Source organism: Ambystoma mexicanum, chromosome 1q (assembly GCF_040938575.1).
Source record: "Ambystoma mexicanum isolate Mex_15411 chromosome 1q, UKY_AmexF1_1, whole genome shotgun sequence".
Taxonomy (NCBI): domain Eukaryota; kingdom Metazoa; phylum Chordata; class Amphibia; order Caudata; family Ambystomatidae; genus Ambystoma; species Ambystoma mexicanum.
In genome coordinates, this window is record NC_090922.1 from 332,478,306 (window position 1) to 332,499,377 (window position 21,072).

Sequence of the window (21,072 nt, forward strand, 5' to 3'; positions counted from 1 at the left end):
ACCACAAATAGAAGATATCCATTCCAGACTGGTTTCCTAGCAGGCATGGGCACCAACATAAACCTGTTGTGCCTCAATGCAATAAAAGCCCAATGCCAAACACTAAAACAATCAGTGTATTTTGCTTTTGTTGACTTACATACTGCCTTTGATGCCATCTGTATGGCTCTCCTAATGTCAAAATTAAAACAAGACAATTGTCCCCAGACTTTATTAGAAATAATCTATTTGCTTCATTTCCAAACTTCAATTCCTATTCGACTAACTCTAGAAGGACTGTTGTCTACTCCAATCGCTACAGCTCATGGCCTTAAGCAAGGCTGTCTGCTCGCCTCTGCAATTTTCAACTATTTCTTGCATGATGTCAGACAGGTTTTCGCAACAGTGCCTTCAGATTCTCCCAAATTAAACAACATTCCTATTCAGACTCTTATGTATGCCGATGATTTGGTTCTCATATCGAAAACCCTGAGGGGCCTAAAAAGCTTGCTCGAAGCGTTTGATATCTATATAGACAGAAATGAGTTAAGAATTAGCACAAAAAAAAAATGGTCACCTACTCGGCCAAGCAAGTCTGTCCAAATAGATTTGTGTGGACAATTAATCAAAATAAATTGTTGGTAGTTACAAACTGTACCTACTTGGGCATGATATTTGAAGGTTTTGCCGTGTCTAAAGGTCACCAAGAGGTTATGATTGAGAAATTGAATGCAGCGATTTCACAAACCAAAGTCAGATTACATCGCTATGGCAATTTTACCCTTAAACCAGCTGTATTATATTGGAAACTAAAAGTGGTCCCATGTATCCTCTAAGGCTTAGAAACACAATCATTGTGGTCTACTGAATTTTTAGACAAACTGGAGGCTGAGTTTTAGAAAGCAGTGTTAGATCTCCCCCAGTGTGTTCCGGGGCCATGGTTACAATATGAAATGGGATTGATTTCTTTACATGCGCAATATCACTGGAAAGCCTGTGCACTATTTCGCAAATGTTTAATGTCCACTCATGACAATAACATTTTGAAGTACCTGTCAGATTATATCTTCATAACTAATTACAAGTTTGTTAAATGTTGGTTAAAAGGCATATATTCGATCCTGATAAACGCTGAGTTCACTATTGATGTATTAATTACCAATCCTGACAAAGCCAAGGTTTTGATTTACTGCAATGATTGGATCAATACAAGAACTGCATGTCTAAGATATAAAGATGCTACTTTCCAGAGGTTTAAACATAAAAATGTTGGGCCTGTATCTTCTTAAATTTCCATCACCCAAAATACGCTCTGGAATACTTCGATTGCGCTTTAACCTCTGGCATACCCAAGAGATTCTAGTGAGGCGCAAATTGATTTCAAAAGAATTGCATCATTGTCTGTTCTGCACAAACAAATCGATGAGCAAAACCTTAGAACATCCATTGTCACTATGTCCATCATTGATCTGTGAACGCTTAAAATATTTTGCACATCACTGTGCCCATTTGGGAATGTTAGATATCACGCAAAGATGGGCTACTTTATTGTGCAGTAATAATGTGTCCATTCAAATAGCAAAGGTGAATTTCTTGTTCTCGCTGATGTTAGGTCTGTAGGACTATTCCCTCCTCATAATCAGTTGTTTTACAGTTGTTTTGTTATATTTCTTGCTTGTTTTCAAACATGATATTTATTAATTGTTTGATGATTTCATTTTTAGAACAAATTAGCTGTTTTTCCTCGTCACTCTGTTTTGTTTCCTTGTTCTTTCATGTAATGATATGTATATTGAAAAGTTGATTTCATTCAGCTGAATCAATAAAAAAAAAATTAATACACATTTTAAATTGTAGTGTACTTTTTAAAAAACAAAATCAGTAACCATCGAATATTTTCAAATCTGTACTTCTTGGGTGGGGTTCTGTGGTTCAGAATTAATAGTCACCATCATGTTGTCATTCTCTTGTGAAAGCAATCATTTTACACATTAATATACATGAAGAATAATGACACAAGAATGTTTGACATTGTTCATAAATAGTGGCCAGTGGCCAGTGCTTTAAGTGGGGTAAGAAACTGAGGGGGGCCCTCATTTGAGGGGCGTGGCCTAAGACATGATGGGCGTGGCCCAATTGGTGGGCGGGGCCTAAATGCAACATGGTAAAACAGGTCGGGCCTACATTACGAAGTACATATTGTGTATCAGACTGCTTGCTACATGGCTTAAAGTATAACAAATCAAAGCTCAAGGTGATTATTTATTGGACCCTTAACTGGGCCGTTGACAAAAGGATAGGTGTTGAGGTACATTAACAGGTGCATTCAAATGTGTAAACAATTAATTGACAATTTCCCAACTGGTCGGGCCTACATAACTAAGTAAATATTGTGTAGCAGACTGCTTGCTACGTGGCTTAAAGTATAACAAATCAAAGCTCAAGGTGATTATGTATTGAACCCTTAACTGGGCTGTTGACAAAAGGATAGGTGTTGAAGTAAATTAACAGGTGCATTCAAATGTGTAAACAATTAATTGACAATTTCCCAGAACCCCACATAATAATCTTCAAGGGAGTCCTTCTTTGCATGAGCTTGCTCGCAGTGTGTTTCCTCAGCTGTTCGTCTCCCTTTTGCCAGCCAGATTTTTACAAAGGACAATGGCTTAAATGCTTTTACTGGAGGGCCATTAAGTTTCAGCCATAAACATGAGGAAATAGTGGCCACATGGAGGGATGCTCGGCTTGGCGAAGCAATTAAATTCATGGCGCTGAAGCCCCTTTCGCAATCTGCATTACTTGCGGGCAACGTTTCCATGCAAGCAACCAAAGCCCTACATGCTTCAGGGCACCTTTTGCCACCAAAGTCCTTAAAATCCCTGAAGGCATGGATGGTGTCTCTGATTGGGAGTTGAAATTTCGTACACAGTCTCTGAATCTTATTTTCACCATAAAGTACAATGTCTTCATCATTCAGTAAATTCTTTGCATCCAAGACACTGAAACTGGCTACAAGTTCTTCATCCATGTCTGGAGCACACCTTTTGGCAAGGTTAACTGAAAGGCTTTGATAAAATTGCCTTTCATTCAGAGACACGGATTTTGCCCTTCCCTGGGAAATATGAACACCCTTCAAGTGTCCACAATCAACTGCACTCTGAGCAGTAGAAGCAAACTCCCCCAGATATTCTTTCATCGCAAAGAATCTCCGGACTTGCCCCACCAAGAGTCTGTGTGCATCCACAATTGTGATATCCCGGCTCTGAAGAGCCAGAGACAAGTCTTTCAGTTCTTGAAGGGCATCGCACATAAGCCCTAAATCTTTCACAAAAGAGTGGAGGTAAGCTTCTTAAGCAGACCGTCATATTTGTTTCTGTCCCTTGTGGGTCTTGAGAGATCCTTAGCAGCTTCTCCGAAATGCTTACACAAAGCAGGGAAGCAGTTCCAAACAGCTTGAACCGTCCTAGAACTTGATGCAACCCATCGTGTGTCCAGCATCTTCCCTATCTTCTGCAGCTGCAAACCCAGATCACTGGCAGCCATCTGTAGCTGTCTTGTGTTTTTTGGTGACATGCTGTATGTGGCATATAGAGAGTCCATGAACATTTTAAAATGATTGGCCCCACCAACATCATCAATAGTGTCTCCAACGGCCAGTTCAAGGCGGTGAGCTAGACAATGCCACGATAACACAAGATTTGGGAATTCTGCTCGCAATAATGTTATCACCCCCCCCCCTTTGCTACCAAACATTACAGCTGCACCATCCGAACAAATAGCAATCCAGATCTCATGCAACAGGGTCTTTGTGATGCCAACATTCTCAAAATACCCCAGCAGAGCTTCCTTTATGGCCAAGGCATTTGTCTCTTGGAGCTCCACTAGACCAAAGAAAATGGTGACTGGTTTACAATGAGCCCCAAAAAGACCCCGCAGATAAATAATCAAAGTTGATTTGTTGCTGACAGTGGTGCTCTCGTCCACAGACACAGAAATCTTTGGCTTGTGTTCTCTGATATAACACACTAACTTCTTTTGCATTTCTGATGCAATATGTCTCACTATCTCTGTTGCAGTAACATTACTGCGCAACACACGACCCATTTCAACACCATTCACCTCCTGGAGGTCCACCAAATCAGGGTGATCTGTGAATGGCCGATTCTTTATGGTCAGGTAGAAAACAGTGTGAAACACTCCGCATGTGCTTTCCAAATGTTTGCCACTGCTTTGCTGCATGACTTCTGTCAAGTGGTTATTTTTTCACGCTGTTAGAATGTCTTGTGATGCCTTATGAGCACCACTTGACTTGTGCTCTATAATCTTCTTTCGGAGCTGCTTCTGCCTCACATGTTTGCCAAAACCTGAAGGACCCACCTTTCCATCGGCCCATTCCATGCTTATGCGCAAACCTTGCCCACAGGAGCGCACGGATAAGCCACCTGTTGCTTTCACGTCCCTACACACAGAGCATCCAATGTGGCCTGAAGGCAGAAAAATCCATTCATATTCCCCCTTAAAATAGCACCATTGCTGCTCGCTCCAGCAATCAGGGGTTAGAAGAGGCTCTTCTGGCACAGGCTGCAGTATAGCGGGAGATGCACTGGAGCTACTGGCCTCCTTAGCGCAAGAATCCTGGCATATTTCTGGTGCCTCACTTCTCGAATTGACTCGGCTAGCTTCCTCATCCCCACTCAGAATGGTGGCAGCCTCCTCCACCTTACATCTTTTCGCTGATGGCAAGTAGTCAAACAATGAAGTCTGCACAGACTTGCGCTTGGGAAGTACCGCAGACATCGTTAATGGCCGCTCAAAATCTTGGGTGTATCACTAGCGGATCTGTTTCTAACCTGTGCACGGCCGAAACTCTCGGCTTCCCATCTGTAAAAAAAGAAAATGTGGTTTACTGCACTGAACCTAGTTTACATATAAATTACTACATCTTATTGCAGTGACAAAGGCAGTATTCTAATTTGGGTGGTAAATAAACCTAACAACCACTAATAAATGGATTCAAAGCCTTCCTGTAGCATAAGATGTGATATCCGACACCTTGCCATTCCTAACTCGAGATCCATCCTGTAACATGAGTTTGTGATATCTCAATGCTTCTAATACCAAACCTGAGACCCTTCCTATAACATGAGTTGTGATATACAACTCCTTCCCATTCCAAACATGAGACCCTTCCCATAGCCTGAGATGTGAAATCTCAATGCTTCCTATTCCAATAATGAGACCCTTCCTGTAGGATGGGATGTGATATCTTACAACATAAGAGTGTGAGTTCAGTTCACAGAGGTATGTAGTGTCCCCAACCTTGCATCTTACTTTTGGGTATCGATGTGATGATGCAAAGCACCTGAACGCACCCTGTAGCCAGGGGGCACACACTCCAGCATCCAAGGGACAGATTTAGCGTAGATCGTAGTGTGGTAAAAGGCCATGGCTACTGTCGGCTGCCTAACCCTTTACTGTTTTCCCTTGGACCTCTCTGCAGTTAATCATATACTTTTAGTTCTTACACTTTCCACACAATTTTACACTATAACCTATAGTTCTCACTTTGTTCTCGACTATCCTGTTGACCTTTTATCTACCTTGATGCTTGCAATATAGTCTTCTATACTGTATCATCTGTTTTGGACTCTTTGTACTCCCAATTTTGTACCTTGTGTATATATCATGCACTGTCTGTAACATGAAGCTTAAAGTAACCTTGTAACCATTGCGCCCAGCTACCCAAGTGTTTGGTGCGCCTTATAAATAAGGAAACAAACAAACAAACACACTCACTTTCAGTGAGTTTACTTCTCACTTCCCAATACATGGTTGATTTGTGGAGCAAGCATACACAAATAAGGATTCAAAGCAAAGAGGGAGCTCCACAACTTGGCAGATACTATGAAGGGGAAGCACTTGGAATTGTCTTCAATGGCACAGGGGCATTATGTAGTGAGGTGGGACACCAGGCGCTGCCGCCTGGTGCTGTCATCACATGCCATGTAATGAAGGAGCACACCCTAGGGTAGAACCATATATGCCCGAACATTCTGGCCGTGGAGACCGTTCGAAGCGGTTGGTTAAATGTGCAATAATATGAGAATGCAATGCTGAGCTCTGTATAACCAATACATCACAAGTGAACACAAATCTGAATTTGTAAAAAGTTTATTTAAATACATTAGAGGTAAGAACCCTACAAATGGCGACGAGAGACGGGACGTAAAGAAATCTGCATAAGAAGGTCCATGGAGAGACAGAGCAGAGCCCTAATGGAAAAACACTTGACAAAGAAAATGACGACACCAGGGAAAAGCCGAGAATTCCAAGAGCTGAGATTCGCCAAGAGGGAAGACTCTCTCCTTGGAAAGAAAGCAGCTGTGTGGAATCATGAAGACAAAAGCAGGGGGCAGGGCTGTCAAAAAGTGTGGTGAGGCCAGGGCAAAATGTTTGGTGAGGCCCCCTTATGATTTTTTGTACTGGGCCACCAGCGGCACCGCCGCCGCAAACAGGAGATGCAATAACTCTCCCCTGGTGTGTGTGGAGGATCCCAAATATGGTTCTTTATTATGACAGCAAATCAACTACAGATAAGTTATGTTTCTCTACTGAAGACAAGTTCACTCCAGACTAACATTTTTATGCATAAATATATATAGGATGGCATGACGGCGGGTGGTGTGACGCCAGCTTTAGGGAGGACTGCCCTGCCCCTTTGTGCACATTAAAACACAGATCATACACAGTGACAGGTAGATGATGTTCAGTGGCGGCTGATTAATCTTTGAACTGAAGAATGTCCATGGAGACGGCAATCAATCTATTTTATTTATTTATTCAGCATATGTAAAGTGCGCCAAACCCAAAGGCATCTGGGCCAGTATTACCATATAAGGCCTAAACCACTAAAAAAAAAAGAAACATGCCACGGAATGTATATCCAGACTAGCTGTGCACCATAAGTGTTATTACTGGCTAGACTGCCCAATATTCAATGCAGGCCAATCTAGCCACCTGATAACACTTATGTTTTCTTTACCTAGGCATGGCTGAAGATGATTACTTAGAGCGGAAAACAGTCTGAGGCACCCGTTCGGTACATACATTATAATGCAGACAAAGAAATACAGCTAGGAGTTAATAGCCGCTGATTATCACAAGACGGCCAGCCAGCAGGGAGCGGAAACACAACGCCCATTGAAAATCTTTAAATCCTCCTTTGTCAGCAAGTGGTTGATGTGGAGGAACTAGTGTCAAAAGGCAACTTATAAGGCACGCATTTCAAAGCACTAATTTCAAGCCCCAGTGAAGGCCCTGCATAAGTCTTGGTACAGAAAGGTGCAACGTTGCAAGTTATGGTATTGGAACTAGGGCTAACATTCATACTTTCAATGCATTTTCACATCAGGGCAATTAATTGCCCATGGAAAATGCCATGCCTTATTATCAATAGGACAAATATGGCCCTGGGGGCCACAATGCATTAAAAGAACACTTTTATTGTACTGGGGCGGATTTTGCCATAGCGCATAACTGCACTTGCACCAGTGTAAGTTTAATGAATCCCACTGTGCCTGTCTAGATTTCTAAGTTAAGCACGTACGTGTAGTGTAACTGATGTGCAACAACTTGCATTCTTGACTATATTACAGGCGTTGAAAGGCAAAAACGAAGGGTAAGGCTCATGATTGCCATGAGCATTTCCGCTCTAGGCATGGCCATGCAAGCCGGGGTATGAAAGGACCCATTTCTGAATCGTGCTTTCTGCTGGGCCTGGCCTCCACCAGGGCAGACCATATCCAGTAGAAGGAGCCACAGATGTAGGGTATCCCATGCAACATCATTTTATGAATAAGGGAAACAATCAGGATGGAATATGCTTCCCACTCCGCTCGCACACCACATTCATGTGTATGTTTTAGTGTGAACAACAGGGCATGTGCCAAAGTATTGTCCGCCCCGCTCCCCCACCATTTATTCATTAACTTATTATTTATCTTGTTTCTCTCCTATGCTCTTCACTTTCCACTTTCTCCCCCCTCCCATGTACTGTCCCCATTTTTCCCTCCCCATGCACTTGCCGTTCTCAATGTCACTGGGCCTAGTAAGATCGTTTGTTTTTGTTTTCTTCCCTATTTGTTCCCCTTCCCTTTGCCTGGTCACGCTCTGAAACACCTGTGCATGAGCGCGACATAAATAAAATAAATCCTATATCATATCATGTATCCATGCTGTGTTTAACTTTTTTTTAAAAATCTTTTTTGTTTTGTTTATCTCTGCCATCCAGACGGCCGCGAGGGCCCGAGGCCTGGGGCAGTTTGATCCCTCCCCCACCCTCCTCGTGACAGGTCTGGCAGGAGGGATAGAAAATGTAGAAACTATGATGGGAGCACAGGCTGTTCCCTTGCATGTATTTTCTTTAGTTTCTTTTTCGTTTTCCGCATTCCAAATGTTTGAAAACGGGAAAGAAACTAAAGAAAATGCAGAAAATGCATGCGAGGGAACAGAAAAGTAAAACATGTAAAGGGGAACATTGAACAAGAACAATTTGAAAAATAAATAACGTTTAAAAAAAAGCAACAGAATTGTCTGTTGCAGTTTCAGCTTTCCAAGGCGAACACGTACACATTGAAGTGCGAAGTTCTCCTTGACCAGCTGAAACTGCAACAGCAAGGAACATTAAAGGCAGGCAGCCAGTGGCAGACTTACTTAACAGTGCCAAGAAGCAAGCAGGTAAGGAAACCGACGGACGGTCCACCACTCCCAAACACATCTAATGGCGCACTTTCACTCCTCGTGAGCCTGAGGAAGTCACGTCACCGAGGCTCAAGAGGAGTGAAAGTGCGCCATTTCCAACGACATTCCAGGCAGCAGTGACTGGCAGAAGTGTCAGCCAGTCACAGCTTCGCTCAAGCTTTGACTGGCTGGCAATTCTGTCAGTCACAGCTTTGCCTATAGTGTTGCCTGACTCTGCTGTGCGGCGCCGGCGCCTGACTTCTTGATGGGCGACCGGCGGGCTCATCTCCCGTCGCGCGTCTGTGGCGGGAGATGCACCTGCCGTGGCTTGGTGGCACCGGGGGCCCCCGGCAGGGCCCCGGCTCAGTCTCACTTTTTGGAGACTGCTGGGGCCCGGCCCCGGCAGGCCCCGGCCCACTTAAAGCCCTGATAGTGGCATATTTCTCTTTTATTTATTGGCATTTGTATCGTGCTTATGCATCAAGTAAATTGTGTTTCAAAGCGGCCACAGGGCAACAGGGAGGTAACATGGGAGAGAAAGCAAATATAACAATGAAAGATAGAGGCAGACCTATTAGGCCTTGTGAGCGTTCAGAATGGGCAAGTGCAGAGAGAGAGAGAAGGGATGAGGAAGTGGGGGGTAAGTGCTGGGTGTACCAAGGGGGAAGTGCTCGGTAGCAAGCAGCTGTTAAGTGACCCACTGAGAGTGATCAGCCGCCACAAAATAAGTGCATTCCTGTGGTGGCTTAGGCCAGTGGGTGCCATGCAAGTGCAGGGAGCGGGCGGAGGCTGGAGGCGATTGGTGGTTCAGAGGCCAGGACCCCAGAGGACACATAAGGGCCCTGGTCAACAATCTCAGCAACTGTGGGGTTTAGCAGAGAAAGGAAGAAGGGAAGGAGGAGGTGAAAAGGAAAGTCCTGAGGAGCTTCCAGAATTTGAGGAGATCCGGCTCAAGACGAACTGGAAGGGGGAGGCTGTTCCATAGGTGGGAGCCTGCCAAGGAAATAGATTGTCCACCAGCCCACTTGTTAGTGAAGCGCTTGCCACACAGAGAGTTGGTGCCAGAGGAAATTAAAGAATTGGAGAGAGAGTATTTAGTGAGAGCCAGTTGCAGATAGCGCGGTTCCCCGCCCAGACAGCCTTATGGATGATGCAGCGGGATTTGATCCTTGCAGCAACCGGGAGCCGGTAGAGAAATTCTAGATCTGGAGAGATGCTATCACTGGGCTTGAGCCCAAGGATAAGTCTTGCAGTCCTATTCTGGGTTAGTTGCAGGGGTTGTACAGAAGAAGAGGGTAGATTAAGGAAAAGGTTATTACAGTAGTCTACCTTAGAGAGAGCCAGAGCTCTAGAGACATTGAACTTCTGGGAAAAATTGAGGAAATGAAGAATTCCTTTGAGGAAGTGGAGTTGAAAGTGGGCCTTCTTGGCAAGGTCCTGAATGTGAGGGAGGAAGGAAAGAGAGGAGTCGAAGATGACTCCAAGGTTTCTGGCTTCAGATGAAAGAGAAGGGAGAGATCCCATAGAAGATGGCCAGAGTGAGCGGAAGAAAGAGGGAGCAGAAGTCCCAATAGGAAGGATCTCAGTCTTGTTGGAGTTGAGGCAGAGATCATTGGAAGTACACAAGGGCGGAATGGCAGATAGGCAGTCAGGAATGATAGAGGAAGTAAGGAGAGGATCAGAGGGAAGTTTGAAGAAGAGTTCTGTGTTATCTGCATAGCACTGGAATTTGGGGAGAAGGTGGAAATGAGGTGTGCAAGTGGAGCAAGATAGGTGTTAAAGTGCCAGGGATAAAGGTTGGAGTCCTAGGGGAAGCCGCAGGTGCAGAAACAGGTGGGGGAGGAGAAAGAACCCAGAATGACCTGGGACATACAGTTATTGAGGAAGGAGGTTTGCCAGTCCAGTGTCCGGTCCGAGATACCTAGGGTATTTTGGAGCCTCGTTATGAGGATGGAGTGGTTGACCGTATCAAATGCTGAGGAGAGGTCAAGAAGAATGAGAACAGCTGGAGAGTTGGAGTCAAGAGATACAAGCAGTTCCTCATGGGTGTTCAGAAGAGCAGTTTCCATGACTCTGGATGTTTGGAATCCAGATTGATGGTTGTGTAGGCAACCAGGGACGTCATTTGGGGGTCACCAGAGGTCGCAAGTGCAACCTCGGAGGTCTCCCTTGCGACCCCTGTGGTCTCCCTTGCGACCTATAAAAAAATGTTTTTGTTTTTTTTGCAATGCAAGCTCCTGGGCTGTGGCCAGCACCATGTGTCTCTTTAATTCCGGAGTGGCTAGCTTTCTTGTTCAGGCCCCTTAAGAAAAATAAGAACATGAGGGCCACAAGCCTAACACTTTCAGCACTGAACTTCAATAAGAAAGAATAGTAATGCCAAAAAATGTGTCATTCTGAATTTCTATACAAAAATTGCTAGACTCATTATACGGTTTATTTCAGGCACACTTCAGCCACTGATTTAGTCTGTTCTCAAACGCCTCAACTCAGCCTTTCATCCTTCTGAGGTCGATAAATGGGTATCAACACAGGTTGGGTGGTATTGGGTGTATATTTCTTCTATGTAAAGCGCTTAAGTTCTATACGATAACACATAATCATCATTTGGTCATGGGCGTCTGCTTCCAATCACAGTAATTTGGTAATATGGGCTTATGCACACTGATCCTAATGATACATATGGCGATCCATTCAGGTATGAAATGTACATCACATTATAGTGATATCGTAACCATATTTTTGGTAGTGTACAATGCTATGTGATGCCACTTCCTGTTTTGTGAACGAGTGAAAGGTCATGTTCTATCGCTTCCCGTGGTATCACTTTGGGGTGGGGGTCAAATAACATCACTTCCTGTGATGTCATCATGGGTCAAGGGTCATGTGATGTCACTTCCGCTACCCCTGGCATTTTGGTGAATTGACGTCCCTGAAGGCAACCAAGAAGTTCAGTATGCTGGGTCAGTTGCGGGAAGACCAGCTTCTCCAAAAGTTTCCCAAGGAAGGGGGTGATAGATATGGGGCAGTAGTTGGCTGGACCAATAATGTCTACAGAAGGTTTTTTCAGGAGGGGAATGGAGCGCTTGAGGGCGGAGGGGAAAGATCCAGTAGCAAAAGAGCGGTTGCAGAAATCAGCAAGTCCAGGGGCAAGAGAGCCAATATTGTCCTTAATGGTTCTGGAAGAACGGGGGGAAACCTGTTTGGAGGAGACCATCATGGAGTGGACAACTCTGGTGACCTCATCAGGGGTGGTAGGAGGGAAGGAGGAGAGAAAGTCAGAGGGTGATGGAAGCCATAGGCGTCAGGTGGTAGCTGAAGGGGGTGTGCAAGAGTGCTCAGGATGTCCTGAGTTTTTGCAGTGAAGTGTGTGGCCAGTGCATTGCAGAGAACCGTGGAAGGGAAGAAGTGGGGAGGATACTGCAGAAGGGTTGGCTAGTTCCTTACAGATTTTAAAGAGTTTAGCCATGTTGATGGATGCACCAGAGACTCGACTCTAGATATGGGCTCTTTTCTTGGTGTAACAGCAAAAGGAAATATCGAGGCTGAGTACCACAAAAGGAAATACATCAAACGCGGGTTTAGAAAGATACACAGAGCTTTATTCAAAATAACAGAACAGTTTTCAAAGGAACAAAGTATCAGATAGCTATCTGGCCCTCAGTACACCACAATGAATACCAGCCCGTTCGATGTGAGAAGTGAGTGGGGCTGTACATCAGAATATTCGCTCTTTTATACAGTTTTGTAACATAATGTTCAGCCTGTCTGTACGTTAATAATTCCCAATCTATAGTTCGTGCCGAGTTCACCTCTGACTCGCCCAGCTATATGCATATGGATCACCTTCAGTTTATATGTTCAACAAATCACAATAGCAACAGTATATTCTCTGATTTAACATAAGCCTTAGTACATATTTTAATACAATGCAGTTCAACAAGTGTTCTCGTTTAGTATTTATACAACATTGATCTTAATATATGCTTGTGGATCAGTTACGTTGGCACAGGTAATCCTCGATCAACAGGTCAACGAAGGACAAGGTCTCATTACATGACCCTAACATTTGGCCTCCGGGCAGTTTAGGCATTAACATGCATACAGAGGTCAAGACGGCCATGTTACTAACGGAAGAATACTGTCCACCATTTTAGAACACAGGGTGACTTTGGAGCGAGAATCAAAATGGCAGATGAACCTAAAATGGCAGCTTAATCGATCTAAGGTCAGAACCTTGCAACACGGATTTCTTCGCAGAGCGACTGGGGTTAGGCCAATATATACAGTAAAGGAGGCACAATATGATTTTCCGTTCAACAAACCCTCCTTTTGGCCTAAGCCAAGCGCTATACTACTTCTAGTCACTTTGCGAGTACCTCCACGTCTCAATGTCCATACATCCTGAATCACTATCGGAGATGTCAATTGCCATAATATGAGATACTAAGATTTCTTTCAGCACATATTCGTTGGAGCTCTTATCTGGAGCGTATACCTTGCGTCCTAATGTACCCATCGCCTGTGCGCAACATCCCCTTAGCATTGAACACATACCAGGAAGACAATGTATACAACAACAAAGAAACAACAAAATACCTAAAATGATCAGCAAGACCAAAAGTAATTTCCATCCCCAAGATCGCAAGAAGTCCCAGAACCAAGCGCTAAGATCCCAGTTTCCCTCGGGAACATGCACTTCTGAACTTAGGACGTGCAGATTCTGTATTGCCTTGAAGATAGTTGGGGAGGAATCTGGCACGAAAACACAGCAAGCGGACCCCACTAATTTACATACCCCACCACGTTCAGCCAGGATGACATCTAGCGCCATCCGGTTCTGAAGTGCTACTAACCTCATTGCTTTCTGTTCTCGAGTCATATTATAGAGTATGTCAGTGGTCCGGTTGATGGTCCTCTCCAGTACTCTCGCTAGTCTCCTGATATCTTCAGAGTTCATTATTTGTCCCCAAAATGGCACAAAGGATTTAGCTACATCTCCCAAAACGTGTGCTGACGTGTCACCATTCTCGTCTCGCCGTGGACGAGCCTATGAAATCTCTACAGTACTGCCAATGAATACCCCGGGTAACAGGATTCCTAAATAACAAGTTCCCTGCCAATCCCTGGGTAACCATGGAAATTCTACATTACCGCAAACAAAGGAGACAGGTTCGCCTACATACAAAGGTCTGTCCTCACCAGTCAAATTCGCAACATTGACACAACCTTTAAAATCACCCATTAACTGAGTACCATTCCTTTGTATGCAGAAAGAAACTGAATCGGGGCTATAGTTAACAGTGTATGAAGGATGCGTGGCATCCATATTGCCTATAGGAGCCATCTTAAAAGAAATCAAAGATTGAAAAGGATGGGACATTCTATCAGACGGCCTAATAGAAGCAACATTAAGCTTACTCCTATTTGCAAAAAACGAGCATCCCAGGGGCGTCAGAACACGTTTTTCGAACTCGTTCAAGTTAGTCCCATTGAAGTTCCCCGAGATGCTATTGTTCCATCGGCAAAAGAATAGTGCTCTAAGAGAAGCATAACATGCAGTTGTCAAAGGTAGAGGATGAATATACCAACCTAGCCTCTTATCCCCATGTTGCGGTAAAAGTGAGCAGACCCAGCAATTAGATTTGTTAAAAGTGGCATGTGTAGCATTCATGATGAGTAAAAGTGCGTTGTTGTGATAATTCTGTCTGTGCTGAGAGTCTCTAGGAGATAGAGTATGCAGATGCACGAAAGGAGTAGAAACAGTAGGTACATTTTCAGTAGGCAACACATTCTCAAACGGATGTACTTCTTCTAAATACCAGAAACCTAAAACAATGATTATTATGAAACCAATTTACATTATCACAAGACAGCAATACGTTTTCGGGGCCCACACAGTGAATTGTCCATTTTCGCAGCTGGTCACACGTTCTCTTATCAGTCCTGTACGAGCGGAGCGGTTGCAGGCATTGTAGTCTTCAAACGAAAGGACCAGTGTTATTTTGCTGGCGACCTCCAGGCAGAGCGTTTTCTTAGTCCTTCCACAAACCCTAGCCAACAGAATCCCCTTACTATGCAAATGATCGGGCCTAAAAGGACAAGCCCTTTGATGATTCCCTTCGATAGCACAGCCGAACTGTGCAGTAAATCTATTTCCTCGGACGCAGATTGTACCTTGTGCTTCCTGGCACTGAGTGGAATTCAAAGCAAGATTGGATGCAAGATCCGGAACAAATTCACAAGACGAAACTGTTGGAGAATGTGGAGACAAAATGGCTGTTTCCCCAGGCCTCACGGGCTCAGGGAAAGTCTCCGATACACACTCGATTCTATTTACTGCTTCAAAATCGTTGGTTGCAGTACTGGTAAGGGGTTCTGTGTCTTCTGTAGCGTGTGGCACTGGGTGTGGAATCCTCTGGGTGTGCGTCGCGTGGATCCAGTGTTTCCGGCCTGCTACCCGCACCGCAGTCTGTGTGACCAGCAGGACTTGGAAGGGGCCCCGCCAATGTGGTGTGAGGCAAGAAGATTGCTCGAATAATTTCACGAGGACCCACTCCCCTGGTCGTATGCTGTGACCGGGACCCTCGTACCGTACAGGTAAAGCCTCTCGCACTGATGACAAATCAAATACAGATTTTTAGTTAACTGGCCACAGTAATCAGAGAGAAGTACATTTTCGACATCTCATAAAGAGCGAGACTTTGGAAATTCCAAATATTAGCTGGCCTCCCCATAACCACCTCAAAGGGAGAAAGCCCAGTCTTAGTTTGAAGGGTTGTTCGCATAGATAATAACAGGATCGGTAAGGCGTCTGGCCATTTTAGTTTGGTGCCGGCACACGTGTTAGCGAGCTTGTTCTTGATGATGCTGTTGTGTCTTTCCACTAATCCAGCACTCTGAGCCTGTCTAGCCGAATGGAACCGTTTATCGATCTGTAATCCCGTGCCTATCTGCAGAATTACAGCAGTGATAAAATGTGGACCATTATCCAACCAGATGACTCGGTAACCCAAACCTTGGAAAAGATTACTTTAAACATAGTCTTTGCCATGGTCATAGCTGTGGCATCTTTGACAGGATAAGCCTCAACACATTTACTGAAAGCACAGATTACTACTAGTACATATTTAAAACTAATACAACGCTCCATCTCAATAAAATCAAAATGAATAACCTCAAAGGGAACAGAAGGTGGACCAAAGCTACCCCTAGGAGTTGATGTGCCCTTTCCCACATTATGCTGCAAACAAATCATGCATCTCTGAACAAAGCGTTCAGCTATGTTAGGGATTTAGTCATTTACCCATACTTTTTGCAGAATTTCAGTAATCTTACAAGCACATATGTGTGTGGGACCATGAGCCATAACAACCATCATCATAATGTATGCGTCAGGCAGTAACCATTTCCCTTCAACTTTGTCCACCCAACACCCATCATCATCCAGTTTTCCCAAGCCCTCAGGCCATTTCTTAGACTAAGACTAATGTGGCACTATCAAGGAGCCATGTTGGATTTTAGTGCCATGGGAGGTCAATAAACCTCTTTCTGCCAAAAGTCTACCGAAGTTGTGAACCACCCCAAAGGCGTACTGACTGTCAGTATATATGTTTACTGTAAGCTCTTCGGAATGTTCACAAGCTCCGGTCAATGATCTCTACGGCCTGCGCAGAGTTATCCGTAATTCTCTTGGTTTCCACAATCGTGCTCAATCTAGTGATTGCATTAGCAGCTGTGGATGTACCATCCGGGAGTTTGAAGCAGGAGCCATTGCAAAACAGCTCTCCTTGTGGATTGTTCACAGGAGTATCTTTCAGATCGATTCTACCCTTTGTTTCTTGTTCGGTAGTGTAAAGGCAGTCATGTGACTCTTCGTCACTTCAAGCAGTACCATGCGGTAAAGGTAAAAGTTCAGCCGGATTGAGAACACAGCACCTTTTAAATTGTATGTGCGGTGCAAACAAGATCAATTCATATCTCGTTAATCGTGCAGAGGTGAGGTGTTGCGTTTGAGTTCTGTTCAGTAGAACATCTACAGATTGAGGTATCATCAGGGTTAAAGCATGGCCTAGGACCATTCCCTCACTCTGTTTTACAAACGCAGCAGCAGCAGGGACAGCTCGCAAAATCTTGGCAAAGCGCATGCTACAGGATCAAGGGCGGAAGAAAAGTAGCCGCACAGCCTATTCTTCCCTCCATGTTCCTGCGTTAATACAGCCAAAAGCACATCCATCACATTTATGCACATACAGCACAAAGGCCTTTTGATAGTTTGGTGTGCCCAAAACTGGTGCCGAGCACAATGCAGTTTTGAGCAAATCAAATGCATGCTGGTGTACCAAGTTCCACGGTAATGGTGAAGAAATGCCCTTCTTCATCAAGGCCAACACTGGTTTAATCACTAGTGAGAAGTTGGGGATCCACTGCCTACAGTAAGAAGCCATTCCTATCAAAGCTCTACTTCCTTCTGTGTATTTGGGACAGACATGCTAGAAATACGTTTTATCAGTTCAGGCGTCAACCTTCTCCCCTCCTTTGACAGGAGATAGCCTAAATAGGCGACCTCCTGACAACAGTATTGACATTTTTTAAGCAAAGCTTTGTGTCCATGTTTAGCCAAGTGAATGAGCAACAACACACTGACCTCCTTACAAGCGCTCTCTGAGTCAGCAGCTTAAAGCAAGTCAACAACATATTGAAGTAGTATACAAGTAGAGGGCAACACAAGGGTATCAAACTGCTCTTTTAAAGCCCTACTATAGATGTTTGGACTTTCCATGTTACCTTGCGGTGCACGAGTGAAGGTACACAACCGTCCCCCTAAGGTGAACGCAAACACGTATCTACTGTCTTTGTGTATTGGAATACTAAAGAAAGCGTTCTTTAGATCCACAACACTAAAATGAGCAGCTGAAGCCGGGATCATAGTTAATATTGTCGTCACATCAGGCACAATTGGAAATTGCGGAGCAACGATCTTGTTGATGGCACGTAAATCAATAATGAAACGAAAAGGAATTGCATTTTCGCCTTTCTTGTACACGGGCAAAATCGGACTATTGCACAAACTACCTGCAATTTCCTCAATCACCCCTCGATGCACAAAATCGTAGACTATGCATTTCAAAGCTTCCTCACCATCGACCAAAATCTTATACTGTGGAATACGTGGCAGCTTTACTCCATGTTTCAAGACAATTTTAACAGGTTCGATTTGCAAAACACCGACATCATTGTCGTCTATTGCCCACAAACACTCCGGAACATCACTAAATTCCGGCGGCAAAGGTCTGAACAAGAATTGAGAGACAGAAAGTTGCTGTGGTGAAATCATCAAATGCACTCCATCAGAAGAACAATGAATTACTGCATTTAATTCCTTCAACAGATTCAACCCCAACAAATTGTCCCCACAATTTGTAGTCAAAGGGAATGGACAGTGGTCCGTAAATGGACCCAAAGTAATAGGTACCGGCGAAGAAACCGGACAGACAACTGGTGTGCCAGAAAACCCTACAGAAACATTGGTTTACCCTGACAGTGGAATGTTTGGAACCCGTGAATGATCAATGGAACACTTCTGTGCCCCTGTATCTATCAAGAATAGATGTTTCCTATTTCCCACTAACATCTCAACGTAGGGACCTTTCTGATTAACGGGAATAGGCGTTGGTTCCAAACCCTGATTCGGGCAATCCTAACGGAACAGAATGTCGTCAAAAGGAAGTTCTTCAGAGAGGTAAGCAGCAGAAGGATGATCAAAACATTTTCTACTATCCACACTTGATGCTTGATGTCCTGCGAAAAAGGTTGCTGTGAATCCTGTGAAAACTGACCTCTACCAGGACCCCCTACACCTGGGCGACCTCTGGATCGTCTACCCATATTTCCAAATGAGTTATTTGGCCTCTGCTGGAGGATCAGGCATTGTGCACTCCCATGACCCACTTGTCTACAATAAGCACACTGGTTAATGTTTACAGGACCCAAGGGCGCATTTCTTTGTGGAATGTACTGACCTCTAAATTGCGAATTACCCCCTCTAGGGCCTCTAACAATTTGCTGTAATAATACTTTTGTCTTTAAGTCTCCTTTTCTCTTCTCGACTCTTTCTTTTTCATTATTGATATGATTCTCGTAGTACTGAGCCATGTGCAATACTTCTGACTGAGACTTCGCTTGCCAATCACTCTCGGAGGACATAATTTGCGACTGGATGTCAGGCAGCAATCCACGCACAAATTTGTCCACAAATAATCTTTTCCCAGACTCTGTGCCTAAATCTTGTCCACTGAAATCTGAAAATACCTGTTCGAACCGATTGAAGAACTCGGTAGCACCCTCAGACTTCCCTTGGACACAGGCAGTAAGCTTGTCCCAAATGGTTCTCTTCTCGGGAATTAGAGTTTTCAATTTCGTAACTATCCTATCAGGCAAAGTTAATATTACCTGAGGTGGTCTTTCACCAGCTGGCCTTTTTCCATCAAGTCTAATCATGTTAGTCCATGTATCTCCTAACCCTGGTACATCATCTACAGTTCTAATCTGTTTCCACAAGTCGACAGGCAGGAGTACAGGAAATAACAAATCAATATCACTTAAGGTAAATACTGATGATTGGAAAACAGACTGGGCCTCATTACGAGTCAGCTTTGCTGGAATGCGGTGATTCCGTGTCGACGGTGACTCCGCTTCCGGGACCGCATGGTTGCGGAAAGAAGGGCCAATTACGGCACGAGGGTCGCGCGCAACACACCGAGGCGGAAATGGAGTCACTGCCATCACGTAAACACCTACGCGCGCGGACTTAGCACCACAGAAAACGGCGCTAGAACCGTGTCCGCCCCCGGCGACACAGAAACACCGGAAGCGGAAATACCATGACCGCGGGGAAAAAAACGGAAACAGAGAAGCGGCCATTATATAAAGCACAATCCACTGCGATCCTCAGACACCACAGGTCAGATCACCTCCCTGAGACTGACAAACCATCCAAAACCATCATAGCATCCAGGATACCAGCACATAGACAGAGAAAGCAGCGCTTCAGTGAGGCTGAGCTCACAGTACTGGTGGAGCACATTGTTGAGCATGCTGAAATGCTCTTTAGTGCAGATCAGCGGCGCGCTACTCAGCAATGCCGCAAGGAGGTGTGGGCAGAGGCAGCATGCAAGTGCACAGCGGTTGGCGTGACCACACGCTCAGTGAAGGAGTGCCACAAGAGGTGGTATGACCTCAGGCTCCGGGTGCGCGACCTCATCACAGCACATCGCCAACACAGCACTGGTACTGGTGGAGGCCATGCATCCCCTCTGAAGCTGCAGTCGTGGGAGGAGCGCTGCAGCAGTGTCATGCACCTCGAAGGCATCCACAGCATAGGAGAGGCAGAGGCAGGAGTGAGCCCACCTGCAGATGCTGGTAAGTGCACAGAGTAAAGCCACACGTGTGATTGGGAGTGTTCCAATGGACTCACTCCCAATGCCCCCCCCCAAACAGGGCAGGGGTGACCCAATGGACCCACTGCCAATGCCGCCCCCCCAAACAGGGCAGGAGTGACCCAATGGACCCACTCCCAATGCCCCCCCCCAAACATGGCAGGAGTGACCCAATGGACCCACTGACTAGCCAAACAACGAGTATCACATCCCCAAAGCACAATCCCTCGAAATTCACACAGTGCGTGCCTGACTGGAAGCAGAAACACACACCTGTGTGTATCAATAGTCAAAAGTGTTGAATTGCAAGTGGATTTGGATTGTGATGTTTGATGCATGTGATGGACACATTACGTAACACCACATAACTAACCACATGCCCTCTGTATCCCCACAGTCGTGACAAGTGACAGCGACGATGGACAAGAGGCTACGCAGCGGCCACCTGCAGGTGCACAACGCAGCACTCATTTCCAGGTGGATGATGCAAGCTGCTCTGGCACACAGGCACCTGTAGAACCAGGCACACCGGCAACATCAGGCACACCAGCTGCAGCAGGCACACCGGCAACATCAGGCACACCGGCTGCAGCAGGCACACCAGCAGACGACATCATCCCCATGCAGCCACTCACCCTGGCCCCGGATGATGATTCGCAACCCATCTGCACAGCTGAGGGGGCTGCATCAAGTGATGGGAGTGCCCCGGCCATGCAGGCCGAAGCAGTACAACAGGGTGAGGGGGACAACATGGATGGCCTGTCACCCAACCATCGCCTACAGTTCAGCCCCACAGAACTGCACAGCCCCAAGCGCTCCCCAACTCCATCCATGGCTGAGCTCTGTACACGATTGCAGCACATCGAGCAACAACAGGCCACCCTGACGCAGCTGGTGGAAAGAAAGCTGGAGGAGG

The 21,072-nt window shown here is 45.2% G+C and overlaps 1 protein-coding gene across 4 annotated transcripts in view; it reads right to left on the reverse strand.

Moving 5' to 3' along the window:
* The window catches only part of LOC138527909 (E3 SUMO-protein ligase KIAA1586-like), a 712,359-nt gene that overhangs the window by 632,916 nt on the left and 58,371 nt on the right, over positions 1–21,072 (reverse strand). For 2 of the 4 annotated variants that reach the window (XM_069639282.1, XM_069639275.1), the window contains one exon: positions 2,229–4,860. The exons of the other annotated variants lie outside the window; for them this stretch is intronic. In XM_069639282.1, the coding sequence (XP_069495383.1) occupies positions 3,304–4,218 (915 nt within the window). In that variant the 5' untranslated portion in view covers positions 4,219–4,860 and the 3' untranslated portion in view covers positions 2,229–3,303. Of the gene's footprint in view, positions 1–2,228; positions 4,861–21,072 lie in introns of those variants that run through there. 4 annotated transcript variants of the gene reach the window in all.